General features: G+C 45.2%; 1 protein-coding gene across 14 annotated transcripts in view; it reads left to right on the top strand.

Annotated features, from left to right (window-relative positions):
• Positions 1-23,303, top strand: part of tenm3 (teneurin transmembrane protein 3) — a 258,447-nt gene that overhangs the window by 139,419 nt on the left and 95,725 nt on the right. For 10 of the 14 annotated variants that reach the window (XM_036516752.1, XM_036516759.1, XM_036516756.1 and 7 more), the window contains one exon: positions 7,765-7,971. The exons of the other annotated variants lie outside the window; for them this stretch is intronic. In XM_036516752.1, the coding sequence (XP_036372645.1) occupies positions 7,765-7,971 (207 nt within the window). The remainder of the gene's footprint in view (positions 1-7,764; positions 7,972-23,303) is intronic. 14 annotated transcript variants of the gene reach the window in all.

Raw genomic sequence — 23,303 nt, 5'->3', positions numbered from 1 at the left:
TTGCGACATTTTGTGTCAAATGCATTTTCTCTGAGGCATTAATCTGATCTGTCAGATTCAGACTCAGAGACTTTGTTGGCCAAGTATGCTTTTACACATACAAGGAATTTGACTCCGTTTCCAATGTGAATATATATATAGAATGTTGTATAAGGATGGCTTGGCATCCACACGATTTTTGAGAGTTTCTGTAATGCAGTGTTAGTGCAGTGGATAATGTCCGTTAATAAATTCATGCTTATGTAGCTGTTCTATTATTCATGGATCTGAGACTCCCACAGGTGAGATTACAGGTGAGGGAGGTGGGCTTTTTCCCGTTTCTGTTTACCTCACTCGCAATCCCACGCACCCATTCACCCTACAGGCAAACTGCCCCCACATCATATTCTGCACCTCCTTCCATGCTTTGAGGGCAAGTATGGGTCACTGTAGACGCAGTGGAATTTTACTGCCGTTGTTTTTCCCGTAGCGTACCCGTTGTACGAGGCAGGCGTACATGGCAAGCATGCTACATCGTTGCAACACCATGGTGGCACAGCTTCTATACTTTGGTCTTTTGATCGACAGTAAGATGCCTTCAGATTTGCCACTGTAAGGCATTGCTGTAACCCCTCAGGTAACCCTGTTAGCGTACGTATCGATTGGAGTTTCGGCAAACAAAAGGAGTGCTGCCATCATTCAGAGAGGCAGGTGCAAATTTTCCATTAATGCCTCCATTACGCGATAAAGGAGTGCCGCACAGGCTTGGCACCGCGTGCGCGAGTTAAGCATCGGTTACCTTGATTGTATCGATTGCCGTATCTAAATTATAGATCACCCTCTACATGGAGTTATTGCGGGACGTATTCACCGGGGAGGAAGTGCGCTCGCGTCTTTTTGGTGTGCCGCGGATGCTGCGTTGCCTCTCCGCCGTTTGGCCTCCCCCCCGGTGGAACCGGGTGCAGTGCCGTTGCCTGGAGGGAGAAAGCCGAAGAAGCCTTTTGCAGCAGCGGAGAGAGAGAGAGAGGCGAGGAGAGGCATTGTTCTTCGGAGCCGGCTGCTTAAAACATATCGAGCTCTCCGGCATTCAGCGGCAGCTCCCTCATGTGTGGCCAAGGGCTTGCGTTTCCAGAGGCGATGCAGGCGCTGAAAGAAAACAATAGATCAGATAGTGCTTGACAACCGCAAAATGACATGCTTCAGTTTGCCTCGCCCACTGCTAAGTGGAGCGATTCATTTCCACAATGGCGGTGAAGGAGCTATGGATTTACTGGGAGGCGTAATGACAGCAGCCTTGTTATTACCTGCTGGAACGGAAAAAAAAAATGCGTTACACTTCCACCTCTGGTAAGGTTTACCAAGAAGGTTTCTGTCATCAGGTGTGTTCAAGTTGTTAATACGTGTGCATCATTATGACACAAACCTGTGTGGAGTCTCTTCTTTACCAGAGGAAGAGGCCTTTTTCCCATGACGGTCACCGTCTGTAAGAGTGCAGTCCCCTGCAGCTGTGGTACCCATTAAGCCTACCCTGACCCGGTGCTGTGCCACGCCAGTTCTGATCCAGCATCGCATTCCAGACCGGAAACAGACAGGCGAAAGGCCTGAACTGCTCACATACCCTGGAGCAGGAACTCCGGTTATTCTGCCCCCTCGCCCTTCCAGCCGAAGCCTCCAGAAGAGGGCCAGTGGGGGAGGGCCTAGTTAGCCCTGACCCGCACGCCCTCGCTGTGTTTGTTAAGCGCTGAAGCAGTATTCATAGAGGATCGCAGCTGTAGTGCTGTACTCTCAGGCACAAGGTGAACCCAGAGACAGCCCACGGACAGCCTCTGCCCACCTGCTTTGATCTTTCAGTGTGCTGATTTGTTTCCCTGTCCATCCTGGTGAAACCTGGTGACCACCCCCCCCACTCTCTCTCTCTCCCCCTCTCCATCCTCTCTCCACTCTCTCGCCATAGTTCTCATTCTTTGCCATTTATCATCTATCTTTCTCCCTCTGTTTCTTTCATTTCCTCTTTTTTCTCTCTCAACCTCTCCTATTGCTTTGTTACTCCTCCATATCCTCCTTCTCTTCCTCTCTCTCTCTCTCTCGCCCTCCTTCTCTCTCTCTCTCAATCGATCTTTCTTTTTCATAGAAATCGCTTGTTTAGGGTTGTCCATAGAGACTGTTTGCTGAAGGCTGCTATCTACTGGATTAGAGGAACAGGAAAGGTGAGATGAAACCTCCCTTTGCCTTACGCAAAAATACAGTAGAGAAAGACCTTAATTACAGTGTGCAATGGGTATATAAGCCATTCATTTCCGTCATCTTTACTAGCAATATTTTGAACACAGGCAGAGGAAACAATTGTATCCCAAATCACCAAAAGACATTTCCCAGACATTGTGTGTGCTGAAAGCATAAAAATAAAGGATTATTCTAGTGTCTTGCATATGTTTATGTTTTGTTTTTTTTTTTGTGTTTTTTTTAACCGTGCTCACAAGAGTGTGCCATAGGGCTTTGCTTTTTCACTTCTGTATCCACGGCTGGGAAATGCATTGTGTGTATTTCTTACATTTTTAACTCTGTCTCCTGTGGATCCCCCCCACCCCCCCACCCAATGCATTTTAAAAACCGCTTGGAAAAACAGGCTTGGAAATCACAATATGCGCCGTTTGTTACAAAGCTGTCGATATGGGGCCCCTGCCCACTACAGCAGTTGCCTTGACAAGCCTGGACACCAATGCGGCGTTTAGCTCGGCGTAATGGCTGCCTGCGATTGGCTCTCACGTGCCTCACGTCTGCGAACGCAAAGACTGTGCCACGCGGTAAAGAAAATAAATGACTTTCAGCAATGCTTGACCCCCATGTCCTGTAATTTTTTCCTTTTCTCTTTTCACGCGAGTCTGACAGAGGAAATAACCAAGAAGTGTTGGAGATAAGGAGGAAGCGGTCTTTTCGTTGTATTGTAATTTAGACAAAGATGGTGTGCACTTTTGTGTGGGCCACTTCAGTGGCTTTTCATTCCCTTTGATGCTGCTGTCTTTTCAGGAGGGAAAGACCGTGCAGCAAAAACAGTGTTAGATTATTGGCCCTTTTATCCCGAGTGTTTTCATACTCCTAAAAGATGAATTTTAAGACGCAATCAATACGCTCCTCGTCCTTCATTGAGCACACTTTCAGTAAAAGTCGCTCTAAGGACTTCAATAAGTATCATTTATTCACATTCTGTTGTCCTTTCAGATAGACGGGGAGCGTATCTGACAGGCCTGCTAATAGTCCGCAATCCACTGAGAATTGAACAAACGGCAGAGCCTTACGTCGAAGAGAAGGAGCTGTTTGCAGCCTAGGTAACACATAAATGCTTGTGTTAGCACCGGGGCCTTCATTGTTATTGATTTGCATATTAAAAAGTAAATACGTGCGTCGTGTTCGCATCAGATGGAACTGCTGACAGCTGTACAAAATCATTACTTCCTGATCCATTTTATCTGTCCTGGTTCTCTCTCGTAAGAACACAGCGGTTTGAAAGAGCGTGTTGATTTGTTTTGACCTAGTATAAGACAAAGAGCTGCTGCCAGAACACAGACAAATCACTCAAAAATCAATGGCTGAGAAGAGAAAAAAAACTGTTCTTTTCCTGTAGTAACATGACGGATGACGTGTGTGGTGATATTTTCTTATGTGAGCAACAGCCATCTGTTGACGTCAATTTAGACTGAGCAGTAAGACAAACTTGAAAAGGTTACATGACAGCATATCTGATTTTTTTTTTTCCTCAGCATTCGAGGGCTGGGAGTTTCTTCTCTGTCTTTATGCCAAATGAGTTTCAAGAACCAGAAGAAAATCGTATTTACCAGAGCAAAATCGAGCAGCCCCACCCTCTTACAGTCAGAACTCCTGCCTGAGAGGGATTCATGGCTTGTCAGCATAGCTCCATGGTAGCAGCCATCCTCAGTCCTGTACAGTCTCACCCTGTCAGCTGTGGTCTCTATAAAATTCATGGATCTTGTCATGTTTGGCTGGCGGAGGGAGAGATTTTGATATGTTGGTACCACAGAGCTTCTGTTTTCCTGTTGTCTCCTCTCAGGTGATGAGCCTTCGCTTCCTCAGGGTTTTGTTTCCTGTTAATCGATTTTTTTTTTTTTTTTTTTTTTTAACGAGATTCACACACAACCACCTAGTGCAGAGTGTTAGTCCATGGCTTCCTGAGGGCCTAGGTTTTGTTTTTTTGTTTTTTTTTTTCCTTCCCTTATTTTCGTACCACATGCTGTTAGGGAGCTATATGCTCCCTATCTTTTTGCATGGAGGGCTTTAATTAAGTGGTACCTGTCACCGCAGGAGAACTGTACCAGCCTGTAGCTTCCTGCCGTGAGATAAATGCTAAGGCCAGTTCAAACAGGTTGGGTGGTTGGCAGGGGGTCTGAGAGACAGAGGCAATGTGCTACTTTGAAAGGGTGAGAAAGCGGAGGGAATATCCAGGGCCTGGAAGCTCTTCCCCCTCCAGCACGTGGTGGCTTGCTCTCCGGTGACAGCGAGAGCGACAGTCTTTTGGAGAGCTTGTTTTTGTGTGCGAGCATCCCAACCCGCACAGGGGCAAAGGCAGAGATTCGGCCAGCACTCTTGCAGAGTCCTTTCTTTTCGTGAGGGGCGTAGTGTATTTGTTTGCGGTGCTGCAGAGAGTAAATAATTCATTCCCATCAAGTGCCGGCGTTTTACCGTTAGAGGCTTTCCTCGGGATGTTTTAATTGATGGCCATAATACATTTAGCGGGCGAGCTGGAGCCCGGCAAATTGCCGTGGGCTGTCCAATTGCGTGTTTCAGCACGTGAGCCGGTCAATACATTTTCATCCTCCTCTTCCTCTTCCTCTCTCATATCCACCCTTCACTGTTTTCATCAGGCAGCAGCTATAGAGATACTGCTGATCAGGCACAGTGGAACAGAACAGACTGCTGGGCCGGCGTCAGACACAGAGGAAATGCCCCCCCCAACAGCCCCCCCCCCCCCAAAAAAAGGAAAAAAACTTGTGGAAATCACCACTTACACAGGCGTAAGGACAAGGTGTGTAATACCGAAATAATACCGGCCATGCATGGCACCACAGAGTGGTCGTTTTTCACGCCCCCCCCTGCCCCGGCAGTCCAAACGAAATCTCCGCATCTCCCCATTCCCAGAGAGGTGGTCAAAGTCTGTCCAAAGATCAGCCATGTCACTCAGTGCCAAATGGGGCTCCTCAGTCAGAACGCTGATTCCGTACCCCCAACTCGTGGTGCAGGGTAATGGAACCGTAGGCGGCCGTTCACCGCCCCTCTCCACCTGCTAACCGCCCCAGAGTTCCATGTGCAGGAGGCACTTGCAGAATGCATGGCTGTCGGAAAGGAGGTGTCATGGGGGATATTAGCAGCCCGGCGGGGACAATCTTCCGAGCGAGGAGGTACACTTCTGTCTCCTTGCCCTCCGTAAAACTGTCACATTTTATGCCTCCTACTGTGTTGTCTTTTATTTCTCTTAATTAAAAGAGAATGATTTTAGAGAGTGCCTAAATGAGTGACCACAGGCTATAAACTATATACGCAGAGTCATAATGAAGAAATACAGTTCACGCTTTTACAAGCTGCGTATGCATTTTTTTTTCTATAGCGCTTCTCTGCAGTGCAAAAGTCTCAGTTTGTATTTCACATTGTTAGGAGATAAGATGGATGAGTGGGTGTCACGCTAGCAGAAAGTTAAGCTTAACTTCCTTTCAGCATAACCTTAATAGGAAGGTGTCGATGGTAGTGACCCAAATGTACTGAAATGGTTAAACAAATCCCTATTTTTCAGCCTCTTCTTGTGAACGATACAGATGAGCTATTGTTCCAACCTCTCTCTCTCAATTGTGTTCCTTTCATAAATAAATTAACGGATAAATAAATCTTGACTTAATTGAAATTAATTCTGTATTTTCCTTCTTTCTAAGCAGGCTTTTTTTCCGTGCTTTTTTCCACAACACGTCATCATTTAAATGGGAAAAGTAATTACAGTTCCTCTGGGACTGAATCCACTGATCCAAACAGGAGAGTCTTTTGACCCTGACCATGATTTCATAGTGTAATTATCCAAGAGAAGGCAGGGACGAGCAGGGCGCTAAGAAACAGAAACCCAGTAATCTCTGGTAGTAATAGCATGTTTTTTTTTTTTTTTTTTTTTATGAAGCGGATTTGCACTCTTTGCGAGTCGTATTACGGGTTTATGGGTCTGCGTTTGTTCTGTAAGTGAAAAGTATCCGTGTTGTATGCGCTCTTTATAGCGAGCGGTATTATCGGCTTATTGAACGCGTTAGATGACTGTGTCACACTGTCTCACCCTGAATGAACAGTGAGAGTGTGCCGTTTTTAAAAATAGCACAGTAAATAGTGTAAAAACCCTCCATTGATGCTTACAGATTACTTAAAAGTCAGAAACGATAAAGTGCTTCCTTACCATTACCATTTTTATTGTGTACCGTAGCTTGTTTGAATTGCTAAAACAGATGGATAGCTTGCTTGGTGATTGTAAGCAAAATTCTATGATTAAATGTTCTGTTACCTATGGCTTGGCTTTGGGTGCTATTTTTAGAAGTCTTTCAAATTGAAAATGACCATATTTGGCCCTACACTTTGGCACTCAATTGTAGATCAAAATAAAAGTCATTACCAGGTAACAACCAAGGTGAACAGTTGCTTGCCTCTAATCATCTTAGTCTGATGGTTCAGAAAACTTCATTTAATGGTACAGTGGTTCATGTCAACCAATATAAGCTTACAGTACTTTCATGTAGCAAATTAATTGTGGTGTATTTGAGAATGTGTTCAAATTCTGCAGTTATTAGAATTTAAATCCAGTATGGGCAGTTTATCGTTCTCTTGCAGGTCAACTATGAGAACTATGAAACGTAGTGGGGTATTTTTGAGCCAGAAGATGGCGGTCGGTCTTTGTAAGGAGCAGATATGTGATGCACATCTGATGTAAGCTGTGTGCTAATAACCTAGCATCTCAGTAAAATCTACCTTTCAAAGCCATTCCTCATTACTCACCCCGTGTCAGCTCGGTACATGGCAGAGCTGTCTTATTTTTTAATCTTTTTTTATTATCACTCCTTGTACTTGGTTGCGCTCTGATCTGACTTGCTCTCAGCATGATTACACTCTAAACATGAAATCGTTGCTCAGAGCTCAACACGTTGTGAATAATTCAATGACTCAGTGAGTGTGTGATTGCTGTCCGTGGCCTGGGATCCGTCCTCTCATGCGGATATGCAGGAGCTGGTCACACGGGTGGCGGACATGCATTCTCTCTCTCTCGCTGTGCATGGGCCCCCCTGTTTGGTGAGCCTGTGTCATTTGCGATGCGTCATTGGTAAATGCACATAAAATTGAATTTTCACACCTCGGTACAAAGCGCTGGGTGTAATTGTTACTGTGAAAGTCATACCTTTGCGTTTTAAGGTTTTGCCGTGCAGGGTCTTTTGGAATAAACAAGTAATGAGAGATAGAAAATTCTTTTTTTTTTTTTGTTGGGATTGGCAGGGGGGGAGGGGGTGGTGGGTTGTAAAGTTAGCCTCACAGACAAAATCATGGCCCCTTGGTTGCAAACCATCCAACTTGTTTTGCGTTCGCAAAATTTCACAGATTTTATGCATCACTGTACTGTGTTGTGCTTTTCACTTGCTTTGTATTACCTTATGATTTCCAGTCTGCTTCTGTGTTTTGGGGCTTCTTTTGGTTCCTTTGAGCTTCTCCTGTTCTTTTTGCTGGTTTGGTTGAGTTTGATTATTTTCTTTTCTGTAGGTTCTCCCATGCCATCCTCTCTGTCCAGTCCATCAGTCACTGAGCATGCACATTCTCAACCTCCATCACCCAATCTCCATGACAACCAGAGGCCGTTGCTAAGTAATGACACCGCCCAGCCAGTTGATGACTCTGATTCGGATGAGGAGTACACGGCCAGGCTGTATTTACCTGTAACTCAGGCCGGCCAGGGTCCCACGTGTAATGGTAAGGCAGCGTTACTCTCTCTGTGGTCTACACTGAACATTTACGCATATGAACTGTTTGATTTACATTGTATTTTTCTGATTTTGGTAGTTTATTTTTATATTATTATTGTCAGTTTATTATATGATCTGGTATTTATTATCTGTTATCTATTATGATCTCTATTATATCTATAGTATTATATAATAGTTTACAGTGATATTCTTTGATGAATTATTATTATTATTATTATTAACAATAATAACAATAATAACTGTTATTATTATTATTATTATTATTATTATTATTATTATCATTATTATTTTATTTAGTCAGAATTTTTGGCTCAGATCTAATCACACGCTATGAAGCTGACATTTGTTTTCAGTGAGGCTTCCTATCTTACAGTGTGTCCACATTTTATCATTCTGGTGACACTGGAGTGGCCTCACTTGCAGTGGCTGCTGAATTAAAATTTCCCAGTTGCATGTGTACATGTCCTGTACGTACACGCAATCGCTGACAGCCTGAGACTGTTTGCACCTGTCATACAGAAATAAGAAGATAAAGAAAAGCAGAACATTGGAGCTGTCAGGTGATATGGTGCTCCGAGCTAATTAAGACGCTGTAAACATTGTGTATGAATAGATCAGGGCGCATCATTGTCTGATTGAACACCCACACCTCCGCCTGCACGGAGTGTTGGACAGTGAGAGCATCTTTAAATACCCTCTCTGTCTTTCTCTCTCTCTCTCCTTTCTTTCAAACACAGAATACATTATTGGCATAACATGCCATTGTACATATTTCAAAAACATATACAAACATCTATTAAAAATACAGACTGCTAATAATTACTACTATAATTATCACTATAACTTTACTACTGCTAAGTTTTAGGATGGACCGCTTTCTTCTTATTATTATTATTATTATTATTATTATTATTTCTTTCACTGTATCTCTATCTCCATATTCCTTTCTGTCTCTCTCTGTCTCTCTTTCTCTTTCACTTGGATCCTTGGAATCTGAAGTTATCACTGCTCTTCATCCCAGCCACAGTGGTCTTCAGACCTTAAAGATTAGCAACATCCAGAGAGAGTAGCCATGGGCTGGGTGTGCTCTCTATCTCTCTCTCTCTCTCTCTCTCTCTCTCCCTCTTTCCTCTCTCTCTCTCTCTCTCTCTCCCTCTCTCTCTCCCTCTCTCTCCCTCTCTCTCCCCCTCTCTCCTCACTCGCTCTCTCTCGCTCTCTCTCTCTCCTCGCTCTCTTTCGCTCTCTCTCTCTCTCTCTCTCTCTCTCCTCGCTCGCTCTCTCTCTCTCTCCTCGCTCTCTCTCTCTCTCTCTCTCTCTCTCTCTCTCTCCTCGCTCTCTCTCTCTCTCTCTCTCTCTCTCTCTCTCTCTCCTCGCTCGCTCTCTCTCTCTCCCCCTCTCTCCTCGCTCTCTCTCTCTCTCTCCCCCGCTCTCTCTCTCTCTCGCTCTCTCGCTCTCTCTCTCTCTCTCTCCCCCTCTCTCCTCGCTCGCTCTCTCTCTCTCTCTCTCTCTCTGTCTCTCTCTCTCTCTCTCTCCTCGCTCGCTCTCTCTCTCTCTCTCTCCTCGCTCTCTCTCTCTCTCTCTCTCTCTCAGACACAGCGCTCTGTAGCGCTCCAGCACACTGCTCTATGCCTCAGTGCCGCAGCCATGTGAGCTCCACCAACCGGAAATAATACGGACGCACTATTACTGATCGTAATTCAAATCTGAAATAGCGCCACATCATTCAGTTCATTGTTTCTTAATTAGTGTGTCCGAAATACGAAAACGGCGGCCTCCCTTTGGTGTGCAAAAGCGTCGCTTTCGTGCTCATGGACAGCTTGCTCGTATCACATTGCAACTTATATGAACAGATAATGTGATAGCTTTAATATCCTCGTCCTTCGGTGTTTGAAGAAGGGATAAACTGACATTGTCATCCACTTGCAAAAGGGAAATTGCATGCCTTTCATAACCCCGGCCTTCTGAGCTTAGCGCTGACATTCTCTCACTTGTAGAACCACCTACAGCGTAAAGTTTCACAGCCATTAGCCGCGGGGGGAATGTGATGCCCATGAAAGAAGCTTTTACGTTCGTTAAACAGTCTCCAGGTTTAGAAGGCCGGGGTTAACTCTTTCTTCGCCAAGCTGTATCAGCAACGGTAAGTCCACATTACTCTGTAGCGGGTAACGGGTGTAGTGTTGTAGATATGAACCATGTCTTTGAGATGAAAGAAAGGCTTTATATTATTGTCATTTAGCATCTCTTATCCAATTTACATAGGTTACAATTTTTTACATGTTATCCATTTATATTGCTGCATATTTACTGAGGCCAGTCTGGGTTAACTACCTTACCACTATGCTACAATGCCACCCCACACACGCATATAGGCAAACACACGCAGTGTGAAAATGGTGAGGACGTCATTGGGCCACTGACAAATGCGTTTGCATTAGTTACCAAACGCAGAGACCCACTGCGCATGAGTGACCTTTACGCTGTGCATCATATTCCTGTAATGCGATTGTTCTCAAAGCAGGTTGATTTTCGGCTGGTTCAGTGCATTAATTTTGCTGTAATCAGCGTAAAATCAAAAGCCGTAGAAGGCTGGGATCAGGTTTTCTGTGCATTTACACAGTCGCTTTCACTCAGTTTCTCAGCAGGCGTCCTTGTTCAGGCCAACTTACAGGTTACATTTCTTACATGTTATCCATTTACGCAATCGGATCATTACCGAAGCCATTGTGGGCTAGGTGCCTTGCCCAAGGGTGCACCAGTGCACTGAACCGGCAACCTTAGAGTTACCAGCCTCGCTCTTTACACAGACAGCTGTAGTTGAAGTTTGTCGCAGGAACCTACAGGACAGCACAGCACAGAAGCTCGTCCCAGCCTACAGCGCAGACAGACTGGGAAAAGCCTGATCCAGTGCTCAAAACGCCAGATGCCGTGCACATGTAGACATACACAGGGAAGCCATTTTAATGGGGAAGACATTCAGCTCGTATGTTCAAGCTACCATCGACATCCGCACCGAGTCGGGGAGTGCTTCTGAGCTTTACTCGGACCTGCAGTGCAGCCAGCTGGGTAATTCGAACGCTGATGCGAAAGACCTCCAGCCGCCTCTGTTGCCCCTTCCCCTGGGATGTAGTTTAATTGTCAAAGAACAGACAGCAGGTGAGCGGGCCCCCCTCTCTGTCTCTCGGTACTATGAAGGCCTGAACTGAGCCAGTCGAGGGCAAAAGTAGTGTTTGAAGATTCCCGGTGCACAGAAGAGCTTCGCTGCTGTCATGGGCTGTGCTCCTGTAGCGTTGCAAGATGGTGGTCTCAATGTCGCGGAATGTGCCGAGGAACCTCCGGCCAAAAAGTCGTTTCATTTTCCTCACTGTGCAGGTCATGCCCTTGCTCGTTAAGTTTTCAAACAGTACAAATGCGGGATGCATCAGCTGACACGTGTCCCATGATCAAGTCCCCCCAACCACCCCTACCCCCCACCCCCACCCCCCCAAATCGAGCGATGACCTCTCTGTGTTTGGGCGACCACCCATCAGCCTCACCCTTGACTGAGGATCGCTATTGTCAGATGCAGTGAGCATGAAAGCGCCAATTTTACAGGGCAGGAATTCCAATAACGTTTACCAGGGCTGGCTGAGGCTGGTGCGCGGTGCGCCCGGGCCGCTGCTGCTCCGTCTTGGTTGCTTAAGCACCGACTTCCCCGCCTGGCTCCTGCTTTCTGTGTGGGCCGGTCCCTCAGGAACGCAAACAGAGGCGGTGGGGGTGGGGTTACCGTGTCAGCCGGCGCCGGGGCATGTTGGACATTAAGGTGTGCTGCCTTTTCTTCCCCCATCAGAAAGTACATGGCGTATATAAACGGCAGAGTGTAGTCCACCAAGCAGCTGTAATTAGCATCGCTTTTGTGAAAGGGAAAAATGATAACAATCAGCGCATCACGAATGATCATCGTCACTTTGAAGTAAACGCTAATTATGGTGCCTCGGTGGGGAAACGGGCTGATTTCCTTTCATTCGTTTCAAAGCGGAAGGAAGATCTGGCTTCCAGCATTAGCTTAGGAGCTGGATACCTGGCTGTGCAGTTTACACATCATAACACAAGGGCATCTTATGAGAGTTTGTGATCAGAACCACAAATGGGAAACACCTGCCGTTGTGCAGCCCTGAATCTGCAATTCCTTTCTTTGTTGGGGATGGAGGTCCTATTTGGAAACAGTTGTATCTGCTACCTCAGAGGCAGGTTGCATTTAAACCCATGTTGAGCCAGAAGTGGCTTTGTATGCAGTCATATCACGTATATATTCTTGTTATGCTTTTCAGTGGCTTTTTAAAAAAAATTGTTGCAGTCATGTTTTTCAGTCCAACGCAGATCTGTATCGCTTATCCTCATTATGCGGTAAGCATTCTGCAGTGTTACTAAAAGCCTGTGTATTTAATGTGCACGCCTCAGCTCTCCATTGTAGCAGGGGGGAAAAAAAAATTCTGCACCAATTTAGTCGCATTAAAAATACATCTTCATCGAATGCGCGGTTTTGGCATGCTTTTAAACGGCGATCAGCCCACTTTTTAAAAGCAGGCGGGGTCGAGCAAGGTAACGCCACGGTCGAATTTTCCACTGAATCCCGCGTGCTTTGTGTCGGATCAAGCGACAGGTCAGTCTGTTCTACCCGGCCTGGGCACGGGTGCCTGCCCTCAGACTGCTCTGGCCAGGGCTGTCTGTAATGAAGCCCTGAGGGCTAGCTCCGGCATCTCTGCGCTTTAACCATGAAATGAGCCAGTTTGTCGCCGGGTTTTTTACCAATTTGTTTTATACAGGCAGAGGCCTCTGTGTTTTACCGAAATTGCGGCTGAGCAAACATTTTAAGCATTTGAAACCATTCAAATCCATTGCTGTTTAAATCTAGGGGTGATTTTTTTTTTTTTTGACCACAGCTTTTTTTTTTTTTTTTTTGAGTGATCCTTAATTGTCGCTTGTGGAATCGGTGAAGACTCGGTCTGTTCAGTGATACCGCGTAGGGTTATGCCTCATTTAGGACTTGCATTATCTACAGCATCAGTGCTCATGGTGTTTGTAGCCGTTCGGTTCATGATGTTTCTGTTTCGGTGCCTCCCACTGCCTCTTCCACGTGGGGCCTGTGGGCTCTTACATGCTTATTATTGATTAGTGGGTTTGCGCCGGCCTTGGCAAAGCGTCCAGTTTTCCCATTAGCTCGAAGTGTGTCTGCCTTTGTGCTTTCATGCTTGCTCATGCGTGTGCACGGTTTTAAGATTTAAGCACACTGCACACGCGTGAGTGTTGATTTCAGATTGCCGTGGTTCATTGTCAGGTCGTTATTTAAAGCATGTCCACAGTCACTGTCTGAAAAAAGAAACTAAGGAAAGGAATTTGTTTGAACCTACCAAGCATGTATGAGTCACCATGATAAGAGGCCATCTGCTTGGGTTTTCATCTAAGTGCTTTCCCTGTGTTTAATTTTCAAATACTCGGTTGATTCCCTGGAGGTCCAACTTGTTACATATTTGGAGAAGAAAATGCTCATGTATGTAATATTTTCAGAGAACTACCTCAAGGAGCCAATGTTCTTATTACTATGGTTCCTGTAGTGCAATAATATTTTTAAAGGGATGGTTTTATAGACAAACAGTAAAACAGCAGCTCTTTTTATGTTGACTTGTAACTTGCTAATTACTGCACAATAATGCACAGTCTGGCTTCGTAATTCAATATCATTGTTATCACCAGTGTGTTCTTATTGTTCATTGGTAGATGCTGTGAAGATGCTGTCTTTTATGATTATTTTGAAGCACTATGTACATTATACACTTATAATGGCTTTGGCTGTATGCTTAGCGCTGGTTTTCACCACTGATATGGTACGCGCTCCTCTATAAATAGATCATATGCATCTTTCAGTTAGGGCCAGCAAAGTCTCTCTGGATAATTATAATTAATAGCAGTGATATGGGTAGTAAATGGTCATATCCAGGCTGCCTTGGATGAATAAAATAAATACTCATATCAGTTACATATAGACATATAGAGTTTACAGTTGCATTTTAATGAACCAAGAGCCTTCTAAAATAGAGCTGTGGGCCTAATGCAAGGAATTTAAAGGCAGTTCAAGATTAAAAACAAGTCAACAGTGCTGCATTTGCAAGTGGAAAAAATTCATGGGTTTGGTAGAAAGACACATCAAAGTAAATTCAGAGCACTAAATGAAGCATGAATCAAATTGAAATGAAGGGGGGGGATGCAGATGCAATCTAAACCTGACCTTAAACCTCAAACACTTTCTTTAAAATAGCTACCGACTAAATTGCAAAACTCAGCGACACTTCATGTGAAGGAACTACCGTTTGCAGTTCATGCGCTCTCTTACATTTAAATTTGAACCAGCTTGAGCCCCCCCCTCCCCTCCCCTACCAGCTCTGCATTTCACCCCAACGCAAACTTGCATTTGCCTCTACGTACTGACACAGCAGGAGCTCACTTGCAGTTGCCCAGTAATTACTTGTTAGGGCTGCAGTGTAATTGTATAGGCATATTACCCGCTAAACCGGGTTCGCCCACTGTGAAGTGTGGAACTGCAAATTCATCATTGTTAGTATGTGGAGCCGCTCAGTGCAGTGATACTGTGTGTGCATTAATACTGCAGATATGTGGCACGGCGTGAGTTCATGCATGAAATGGTGATGGAGGGAGATAGAAGATGATGATGATGATGACGACGATGATGATGATGACGACGACGACGATGATGATGATGATGATGATGATGATATTTACATATATACATATTGAGACATATTAAGGCTGATTTTTCCTGGAAAAAAAACCTAACTCAATCTGTAGCCCGGCTCAGAGCATAGGTTGAATAAAGACATGAAGTCGTACTCATACTTCCATTTGTCCAACTCATATGTGCTTTTTTAGTTATGGAGCTGATTTTTTTAAGTCAGAAAACAGGCCAGGCACTGACTGCAAAATGAACTGATTGATACTGTTGTTTTACATTTTTAATGAACCACATTAAATAAGTTAAGGATTAATCAATGATTGTAACGTCCATGCTGTTATTAACGGCCCAGAATGCACTGAATGTTTGCCAAATTGACATTAATAGCCTACAGCCTCTTAATTACTTAAATTGTCTTGTGGTTCCCTGTGCTTTCTCTGCAGTCTCAAGAACTGTGTGGCCTCTTTAAGTGCATAATTATTTTCACCATGAGTGCTCTTTTACTAAATACACCATCTCATGCTCACTTACGCTCCTATCGATCGTCGATAACGATATGCTCTGGAGTTTGTCAATATTTAAAAAGCACTTTGTCCCCGGAAAACATAGACAGCTCAGCTGATAAATGTCATAACCTCATGATATTTATCTTTTATAAATAGCAAACTGCCGCTGTGTTTGAGGTATATAGATCTATTTGGAAAAGATAATGAATTCAGATCCATATTTTCACCTGGGCTGGTTGACTTATATAAGGTGTATTTTCAGCATGTCTCCTTTTAGGTGCAGCTGTGGCTTCTGGGTGGTTTCTGATTGGTGTTGTTCCATGCATATGTCATCGGCATGTGACACGACACCCAAGTCAACAAACCAACAGACCTAGACCTGACCTGTGAGTTTTGTGCGGGCATTTTGGAAAATGTCAGCTCTTTTTTTGGCACTTTTGGAAGTGGGGGGGGTTCAGTGAAGGAGAGTCACACCTGACACTGTTTAATGAGCACTGACTGCAGTGACATCAGTCTAGGAGGAGGATAAAGATGGCTCTTGCTTTCTCTCGCTCGCTCTCTCTCTCTCTCTCTCTCTCTCTCTCTCTCTCTCTCTCTCTCTCTCTCTCTCTCTCTCTCTCTCTCTCTCTCCCTCCCCCTCTCTCTCTCTTTCTCCCTTTCTCTCATTCTTTCCCACACCCTCTCCCTGACTCTGTTTGCTTCTCTCTCTTCCTCTCCGTCTCACCACTGAGCCACGTGTTTTAATGAAGCCGCAGCAGAGCATGATGGGATTGCTCAGTAGAGTGAGATTATTCAGCGTAATCACAGACAGTAGCAGTGAGAGCAGACCGTGACCTGTACTGGTGGTGGATCTGCTCCCTGTGTAAGACTTCCTGCAGTCCTGCCACTCAGACACGGAGGACACAAACCCTGCCAGCACTGTTTTTAAATCTGATGGTGGGAAAAATCGGCGGGTTTGATCTGCCGCATGTATGCCAGGCGATACATAACAGTGAGGAATTTTCATTTGTCATGCGGACACTGGTTATGACATATTTTACTGACACTGATGTGACACGAAATATGACACAATTCTCACACAGTGGTGTGACATGAGTCCTTGGACATGTGTCTTGCTGTGTGTTAGAGGAGGCTTTGATAAGTCGTTTCTCAGTGGACTTCGCAAGCCAGTCCTGCCGCTGTTAAAATAAACATTCTGGCATGTAAGAGGTGACTGTTGGCTGTACTATTTTGCAGATAACCCTCTCTGCAATATCTGTCAAACCTGGAATGAAAGCTGTTCCCTTCAGCAGCTCTCCCTATAAAAGGTGTGGTTTGAAGTGTCAGTTTAGCGTCTTTACACGTTGTTGTGATGGACCTGACATTCAGGTGCTGTGCTCATGGTTACTCCACTTAACGCTATGCCAGGACTTCACATTCCTGAAAGCAAATTACCTGGCGTTTTGTCTGATTTTGCAATTGAGAGAATAAGGTATTATGGCAATTACATTTGTGGTATGTGCAGTTTTCATGTCAGGACACTTGGAGGATAGATGTAATTGGACAGCTTTTGTAGTGAAATATTCCAGTCGCTGAGTGTACTGTATTTTTGCTTTTTTTTTTCATCAGTACTTTGCACTGCTGTCGTTTTCTGGAGTGGTGGCTGAGTTTGATTGGTGGTTTTTCGTTTGCCTCTTGTTTTGTTTTTGTTTGGCCCGGACTACTCCGTCTCCTAATAACTGAAATCCCAACGGAGATTTCAGAGCAAATTCCAATTTAAGCAGCAGACGGTGCTGCATCTCGTCTGTTAGTGTGAGGAGAACTTGGGAGGGTTCCGCCCTGCACCGTGGCGCAAAATAGCTGCAGTTACAGCGTTAATGCCTTTTGTGTAACATACGACGTTTTATTAGAAGAAATATTACACAACAGTACACAATCCAGCGGCTCTTCCAGCTCCCTGTTAGCCATTAATACACTCTGGGCTGGGGAGAGAGGCTGAGCTGGTTCAGACGAGACTGCAGTTAGGTGAATCAGGTGGTTTGGCTATGTCTGGCTACATTAGGAATCATTTCCGAAACTGCAGCTGTCCTGGACCAGAAACCCTGGCGTGATGGAAACTACATGTTCTCGTTTTAGTCCTGCTTGGTGCGGTTCATGTGATGGCCTTGTGTGTGTGTCGTGTGACATGTGTGCTTGCTCCGATGTCTTTAAAAGCCGCGTTCTTGCACAGCGTTCAGGACCGTGCTCCTCGGGGGTTGGAGGGTCTCTTTTGGTGATGCAGTGAGGAGGCCGCAGGCTTAGCCGAACCCTTTTCCCTCCTCCCTCTCCTCAGCTCCGTGGAGGCCCGCCAGGACACAGCCAGCCAACGTCCGAACGGCCCGCCCTCTCCAGGCGCTTTCTCACAAAGCATACGTAGAGGTCGCCGCTCCAACAAAACGCCTGTGTTTTCTGGCCAATTGCAGTGTGATGTTTCAATAAGGGGGGGGTCGGGGCGTAGTGGGGCTGTGTTTAAGCAGAGCGTTATGTGTGACTGAGGCCCCAGGGCGGAGCCACGCTGCCCAGAGGGCACCCGGTGTCCTTGTGTTCCTGTCCAGGACGTCTTTCAAAGCTGCAGTCATGTGACCCGCAGCAAATACAGAAGCACCAGCAGATGCATGCCAAAGCACGTGTCTTAACGTTGTTTTTTTTTTTAAACAGGGATTTCATTAACTACTGATTATCACCCTCTGACTGATTCTCGCTGATTAAAATGAATTCAGTCATTCACACTGACTTTAAAATGTTGCTACCAGCTCAACAAGTAGCACGGTTAAAAAAAAGAGAAAAACATTATCTTTTGTTATTTCCCAAGCGTTTTTCACAATCAACACACCCTCAGACACAAGGAAATACATACATGTGTACAGGGGCATGTTCCACGAATGTATTGCAATATACTGCAACCACACCAAAACACAGTATAGCTCTTATTCAACAAAACACTCCTGACCCAAAGCACTCCTGTGTGGAATCAAGCCAATTCAAAAGCCATGTCATACAGTTTAAAAAGCACACAGGATGCAGTGGGTAAAATTGTGCCCTGATTGAAACCTGATTGAAATGCAGGAGAGATGAAGAGAACAGTAAAGAAGGGAAGGCTGACACATTAATATGCTTGTGTTTGTGTCTCTATAAGGTGGCAGAATTTGTTTGAGTTTCACCTGTGTGTATATAAGCGAAGCTGGCTAGCTTTGTAATATGAAAAGTAGGTTGTTAACTAGATGAAATGGTTAATAATGGGGTGTGTGCAACTGCTACAGTAGATCTTTCAGCTGGCACTGGAGGAAGCAACCCTAGGAACAGTAGGAAACCATACCGCCCCTCACTGCCTGACTGTCTGACTCACTGTCTGACTCACTGACTGACTCACTCACTGACTGACTGGTTGAGCCTCTCCTGCGGTAACTTCACGTTCCCGCCAAACAGAAAAACTGGGGCCAGCAAAGCAGTACTCAAGCAGCTCCTGTTGAAGCAGAGCGCAGTTTCATAACAGAGGTGGCAGTTTTACTGATTTACCAAGGTGACTTCACTCCATTTACATGATTGACTGTGCGGGGAAGAACACAGCAGAGGTTGCACTGATACCGCGCTTCCGTACAGCTGAAATTATTACTCTAATGCCACAACATCTGTGCGGCACCCGAGATAAGCAAGCGTATTAGGCCTGTTTATGGACACGCGTGTGCAGAATCGAAGAGCTACACGCCTGCCTCGCTTTTCAAATCAGACCTAAACACGACTGCACATGCTTTTGAAAACAATGCTTGACAAATATCAATTGGCGCTGTTAGGAGCTAAATGGTAATAGCTGTCATTTCAATTGTGCTGTGCTGTACAGTTAAAAAAAAAAAAAACACATTTCTGAAGCAGTCCTGTCGATGGAAAGGAGCATGACGGGTTGACGTCGTAGAAGTAAGCGATGGAGACATCCATCCTGATCGGGTTTCAAAGAACACTCCGTCCATCTCTGACCCGCGCCCCCGATTTTCACCTGACAGCAGAATTCCCAGAGTGCAACAGTGAATTGCCCTTTCCCAGGACAAATGGCCTCAGACATTTTCGTGTCTCTCCCCATGGGGTTCCTAAAGCTTTTTTTTCCCCTAATTGAGAGACTCTTGTTTACTCAGTTTGTTTATAGGTAACTCAGTGTGCTTGGCGATGCCAACAGAATGCAGTCAATAAGTGTTAGTAAGTGAGGGAGACACAGAAAGCAGGCACTTTCTGTGTCTCGGTGCTCTGGGCAACGGTCCATCCTCTGGGTTGCTTTTCACACAGTTATATTATGGGAGTCTTTATCACCACATGAAGAAAAAAAATCTTACATATACATTAATTAAGCACATTCCTGTTCAGTCACACAAACGTTATATATATTTGTGTGAATGTACAGGAATGTTCTTAATTAATGAGTCATTCTGTATGTAGGGCAGGCAATCAATAACAGTGTGGATCTTCTGGTGAGAAACATACAAGGCAGGATCTTACAGGCTTGCCTCTCCTCTGTTTTATGTACTTTTTATCTTTCTTTTATCTCTTTTATCTCTCTCATCGCGTCTATAGTGCTGAAACTCAAATCCCAAGCCTGGCTCTATAACAAGGCCACAGCAAAGCATGATGGGATTTTGTGTCAGGGTGAGAGCTTTCGAGTTTAATCACAGACAGGGCTAGTGAAAACTGACTCTGGACAGTACCGGTGACAAATCGAGTCCCTGTTTAAGGTTCCTTCCTGCCAGTCAGTCTCTGTGGACATAGATGCAGCCAGTGTTTCTTTTAAGTGTGTGTGTGGGTGTGTTGTGGGTGTGTGGGTGTGTGGGTGTGTGCCCACGCAAGTGTGTGTATTAGATTGTATGTTCATGCATGCGACTGTCAGTGTGGGTGGGTGCAATCATGTGTCTTTGTGTTTATGTGTGTGGGTGCATGCGTGTGTGTTTGTGTGTGTGTGTGTGTGCGTGCGCGCATTTGTGTGTGTGCGTGCGTGTGTGTTTGTGTGTGTGTCTGTGTATTTATGTGTGTGTCTATGTGTGTGTAATACAGTGTACACAATGGCAGGCAGTGAGTAATAATGCTGAGCTTGCTGTGTGAGCCGCTCAAGGTGAGATCACATGCCCTCGGCTCCTGGCTGCACTCTTTGCTTATGTGTTATCCAGGTTAAGTGAAATATCTAAATAATTCAGCGCTCCAATTAAAGGTCTTCCAGGGTCTTAAGCAGAGCCATTATACTCGGTGCCTTTAAATGCGCTGTGATTATAGCTGCGCTTGTAGCAATTTCGCCTGGCGACAGAACCCATCTCTGCGCCGTTTACCTCCATTGAAATTCGGGCCTTAAAACCAGCGCGGCCGTCATCATGGAAATCTTACACGGAATTTGGAGTAGTTCTGCAAACTCAGTGATCTGGAAGGGTGGCATTTTAAAAGTGCCTTCCCGGCTCTTTTTGTCTTGGGTGTGTGGGTTTTTTTTTTTTTTTTTTGTCTCCAGCGTCCTCTGTGCATAATGCACCGCTTGCTGTGTGGTGTGCGAGCTTTACAGAAATACGGACGTGCCCCAAGCACTCTGCTTTTGTCTCGGCTTAAATTCCGATGCCATCTGCCGTTTCAGAAGGAAAATATGTCACCTTTTCAGTCACTTGTGCCTGGGATTTTTTTTTTGGTGTCATTTCACTGTTTGAGGCAAATTGCGTGAACCGGTGTTTGAGGACGGCAAAAAATACTTGCAGGATCCACTGCAGAACCGGGTCAAGTCAAAGCCCGTGTTGTTCTCTGTTCGGGGTGTCAGACGCTAGACACTGCTGGGAACCCCTGAGCAGCCCCTAAGGGGCCTGCCAAGCACACTGACCTGGAGAGACAGACCTGAGGCCAAATGTGAAGCCACCCATCAAGTGAGGGAGGGGGTGGGAGGGGGCTGCGTTTCGGTCGCTCCTCGTGCCCAGGGCTGTCCCACAGACTGATTATTTCTTTTTGCGGCTGGCCCTTCTCCGTGCACTCATGGTCTCCCCGGAGAGGGGGCCGGCCTGTACCACCGCCGGCCCAGAGGCGTGCTGGCTGTACCGACGGGGTGAAACGGCGTTTTCACGGCTTCAGATAGGTGCCCCGTGTCCCTCCCCGCCCTCGTTTGTGTCCATTGCTGTAAGTACCCACGTGCCGGCGTCGCAGGAACACAAACGCCGGGACGGGGGCAGGCCGTTTGCCTGCCAGATAAAACGGCACACCAGCGACGCAGCGGAGAGCGTGCCTCTCGAATGATGCAGGCACCCGTGCGGCGAGAGAGAGAGGGACAGAGAGAGAGAGAGGGAGAGAGAGAGAGAGAGAGAGAGGGGGAGAGAGAGAGGGGGAGAGAGAGAGAGGGAGAGAGAGAGAGAGAGAGAGAGAGAGGGAGAGGGAGAGGGAGAGAGAGAGAGAGGGACAGAGAGAGAGAGAGAGAGAGAGAGGGACAGAGAGAGAGAGAGAGAGAGAGCCATGATGCTCAGTGAAGCATGCTCAGTGCATGTCACAGGCGATCACTGTAACGCCTCTCCTAAAAACCGGCTGATGATTTTCAGGGAGGCTGAACTTTGTGAGCTAACAGAAACCCAGAGACACTACAATGGAATCTAACATTTTCACCCTCAGAGTGAGTGTTAACGAGAGATTTCCCTCAGCCAGACCAGTTCGGCCTGTTGGTAGTGTACAGTAACACAGGTTTCACCACACAGCTTCCCACGGAGCCCTCACTCTGATTGGCTGCTTGCCTCCCTCTTACACAGCTTGTACCTGCACACATGCAGGTCCATATCAGTTGTAGAGATTGTGGTGGATTTTTTGACTAAAAATGCTGCTGGAAGTCAAATAATATTTTGCAACATTGTCTGCATTATCAGTGCACTGAGCCCTCCACCTAAGATACTGTGTAATTGCCCGAACATATTCCGTCAGTCTTGGTCAAAGCTAACACAGCATTGTCAAACACTCACTTCTACATGTAGGCCAATTTCAGATGCTGAGGATTGTCCATGTTACATTGTAAAATTTTGAGGCAGTCTTATCAATTTATATACAGTATGTTAGGATTCTGTTCTTTGTGATTTAAAAAGTCCAGGTCAGAGAGATATTGTTGTAACATGAATTACCCAGTTTCACTCAGTGAATTAGACCATTTAGAATACTGTGTTAAACACATTTCTATATTCGTCTTGGTTCATATAATGTCTGATGTATAGCATGAAATCTGAGCTTTGCATGTTACAAAAATCAAAGGCAGGGGCACTCAAACTAAGGAAGTAGTCTGATCATTTTTTAAAAAACTGTATTTTAATCTTGAGAGAGACCATAATTCTTTGAATGATAAATGAATGAGACAAAGCATTTGCTGTCTCATTTTTGCTGTGTTGAGGACAGTTCTTCAGTATTAATTTCTCATTCTTTTCTTTTTACCTTGATCAGAAATAAACTAACAGATGGAAGTCATGTCATGCTGCATTGATCAGTCAATCAGCTACCTTTCATGTGCTCATCGCAGTCAGGTTGTCAGTGTTCTTTGACTTCATTACATTATTATTGCATTACAGTGTTTTAAGTTATTTTTACATGTTAGTGATTGTCAGTTTGGCATGGCATATGATGAGACTGCATTCATCAGGGATTTGCACTCTTTACTCTGATCTGAAATAAATAACAGTTAAGGTACATACCACAGTCGCCTAGAACGACACTGTTGTTTAGCAACAAAAAAAAAGATCACATATGTATCATATAATATGTAAAAATCTCAGTCCTTATAATTATTCAGAAGAATTTTCTCTGCCAGCGCTATGAAGAAAGAGTTATTTATGAGCACCAGTTTGACCTCGTTAAAAAAAAAAGAGAGAGAGAGAGACAGACAGAGTGATATCCATGGTGTGTCATTCCAGAAGGTAATTACATGGCTTTGTGTGAAATTGGAAAAGCGGTTCATTCTTTGGTTGGAGGTTCAGGTCATCAGTTATATGAGCCTTGTGCCCTAATCCGATGTGAAATATTCAGTTAAGCAGCCATAAAGAGCCGTCTGCCTCTGCCAGCGACCTTCTGGCAAGACAGAACACCCACCCTGCGAACGTA

The sequence above is a fragment of the Megalops cyprinoides genome, chromosome 22 (assembly GCF_013368585.1).
Source record: "Megalops cyprinoides isolate fMegCyp1 chromosome 22, fMegCyp1.pri, whole genome shotgun sequence".
NCBI lineage: Eukaryota > Metazoa > Chordata > Actinopteri > Elopiformes > Megalopidae > Megalops > Megalops cyprinoides.
This window is presented reverse-complemented; position numbering and strand designations above follow the sequence as displayed.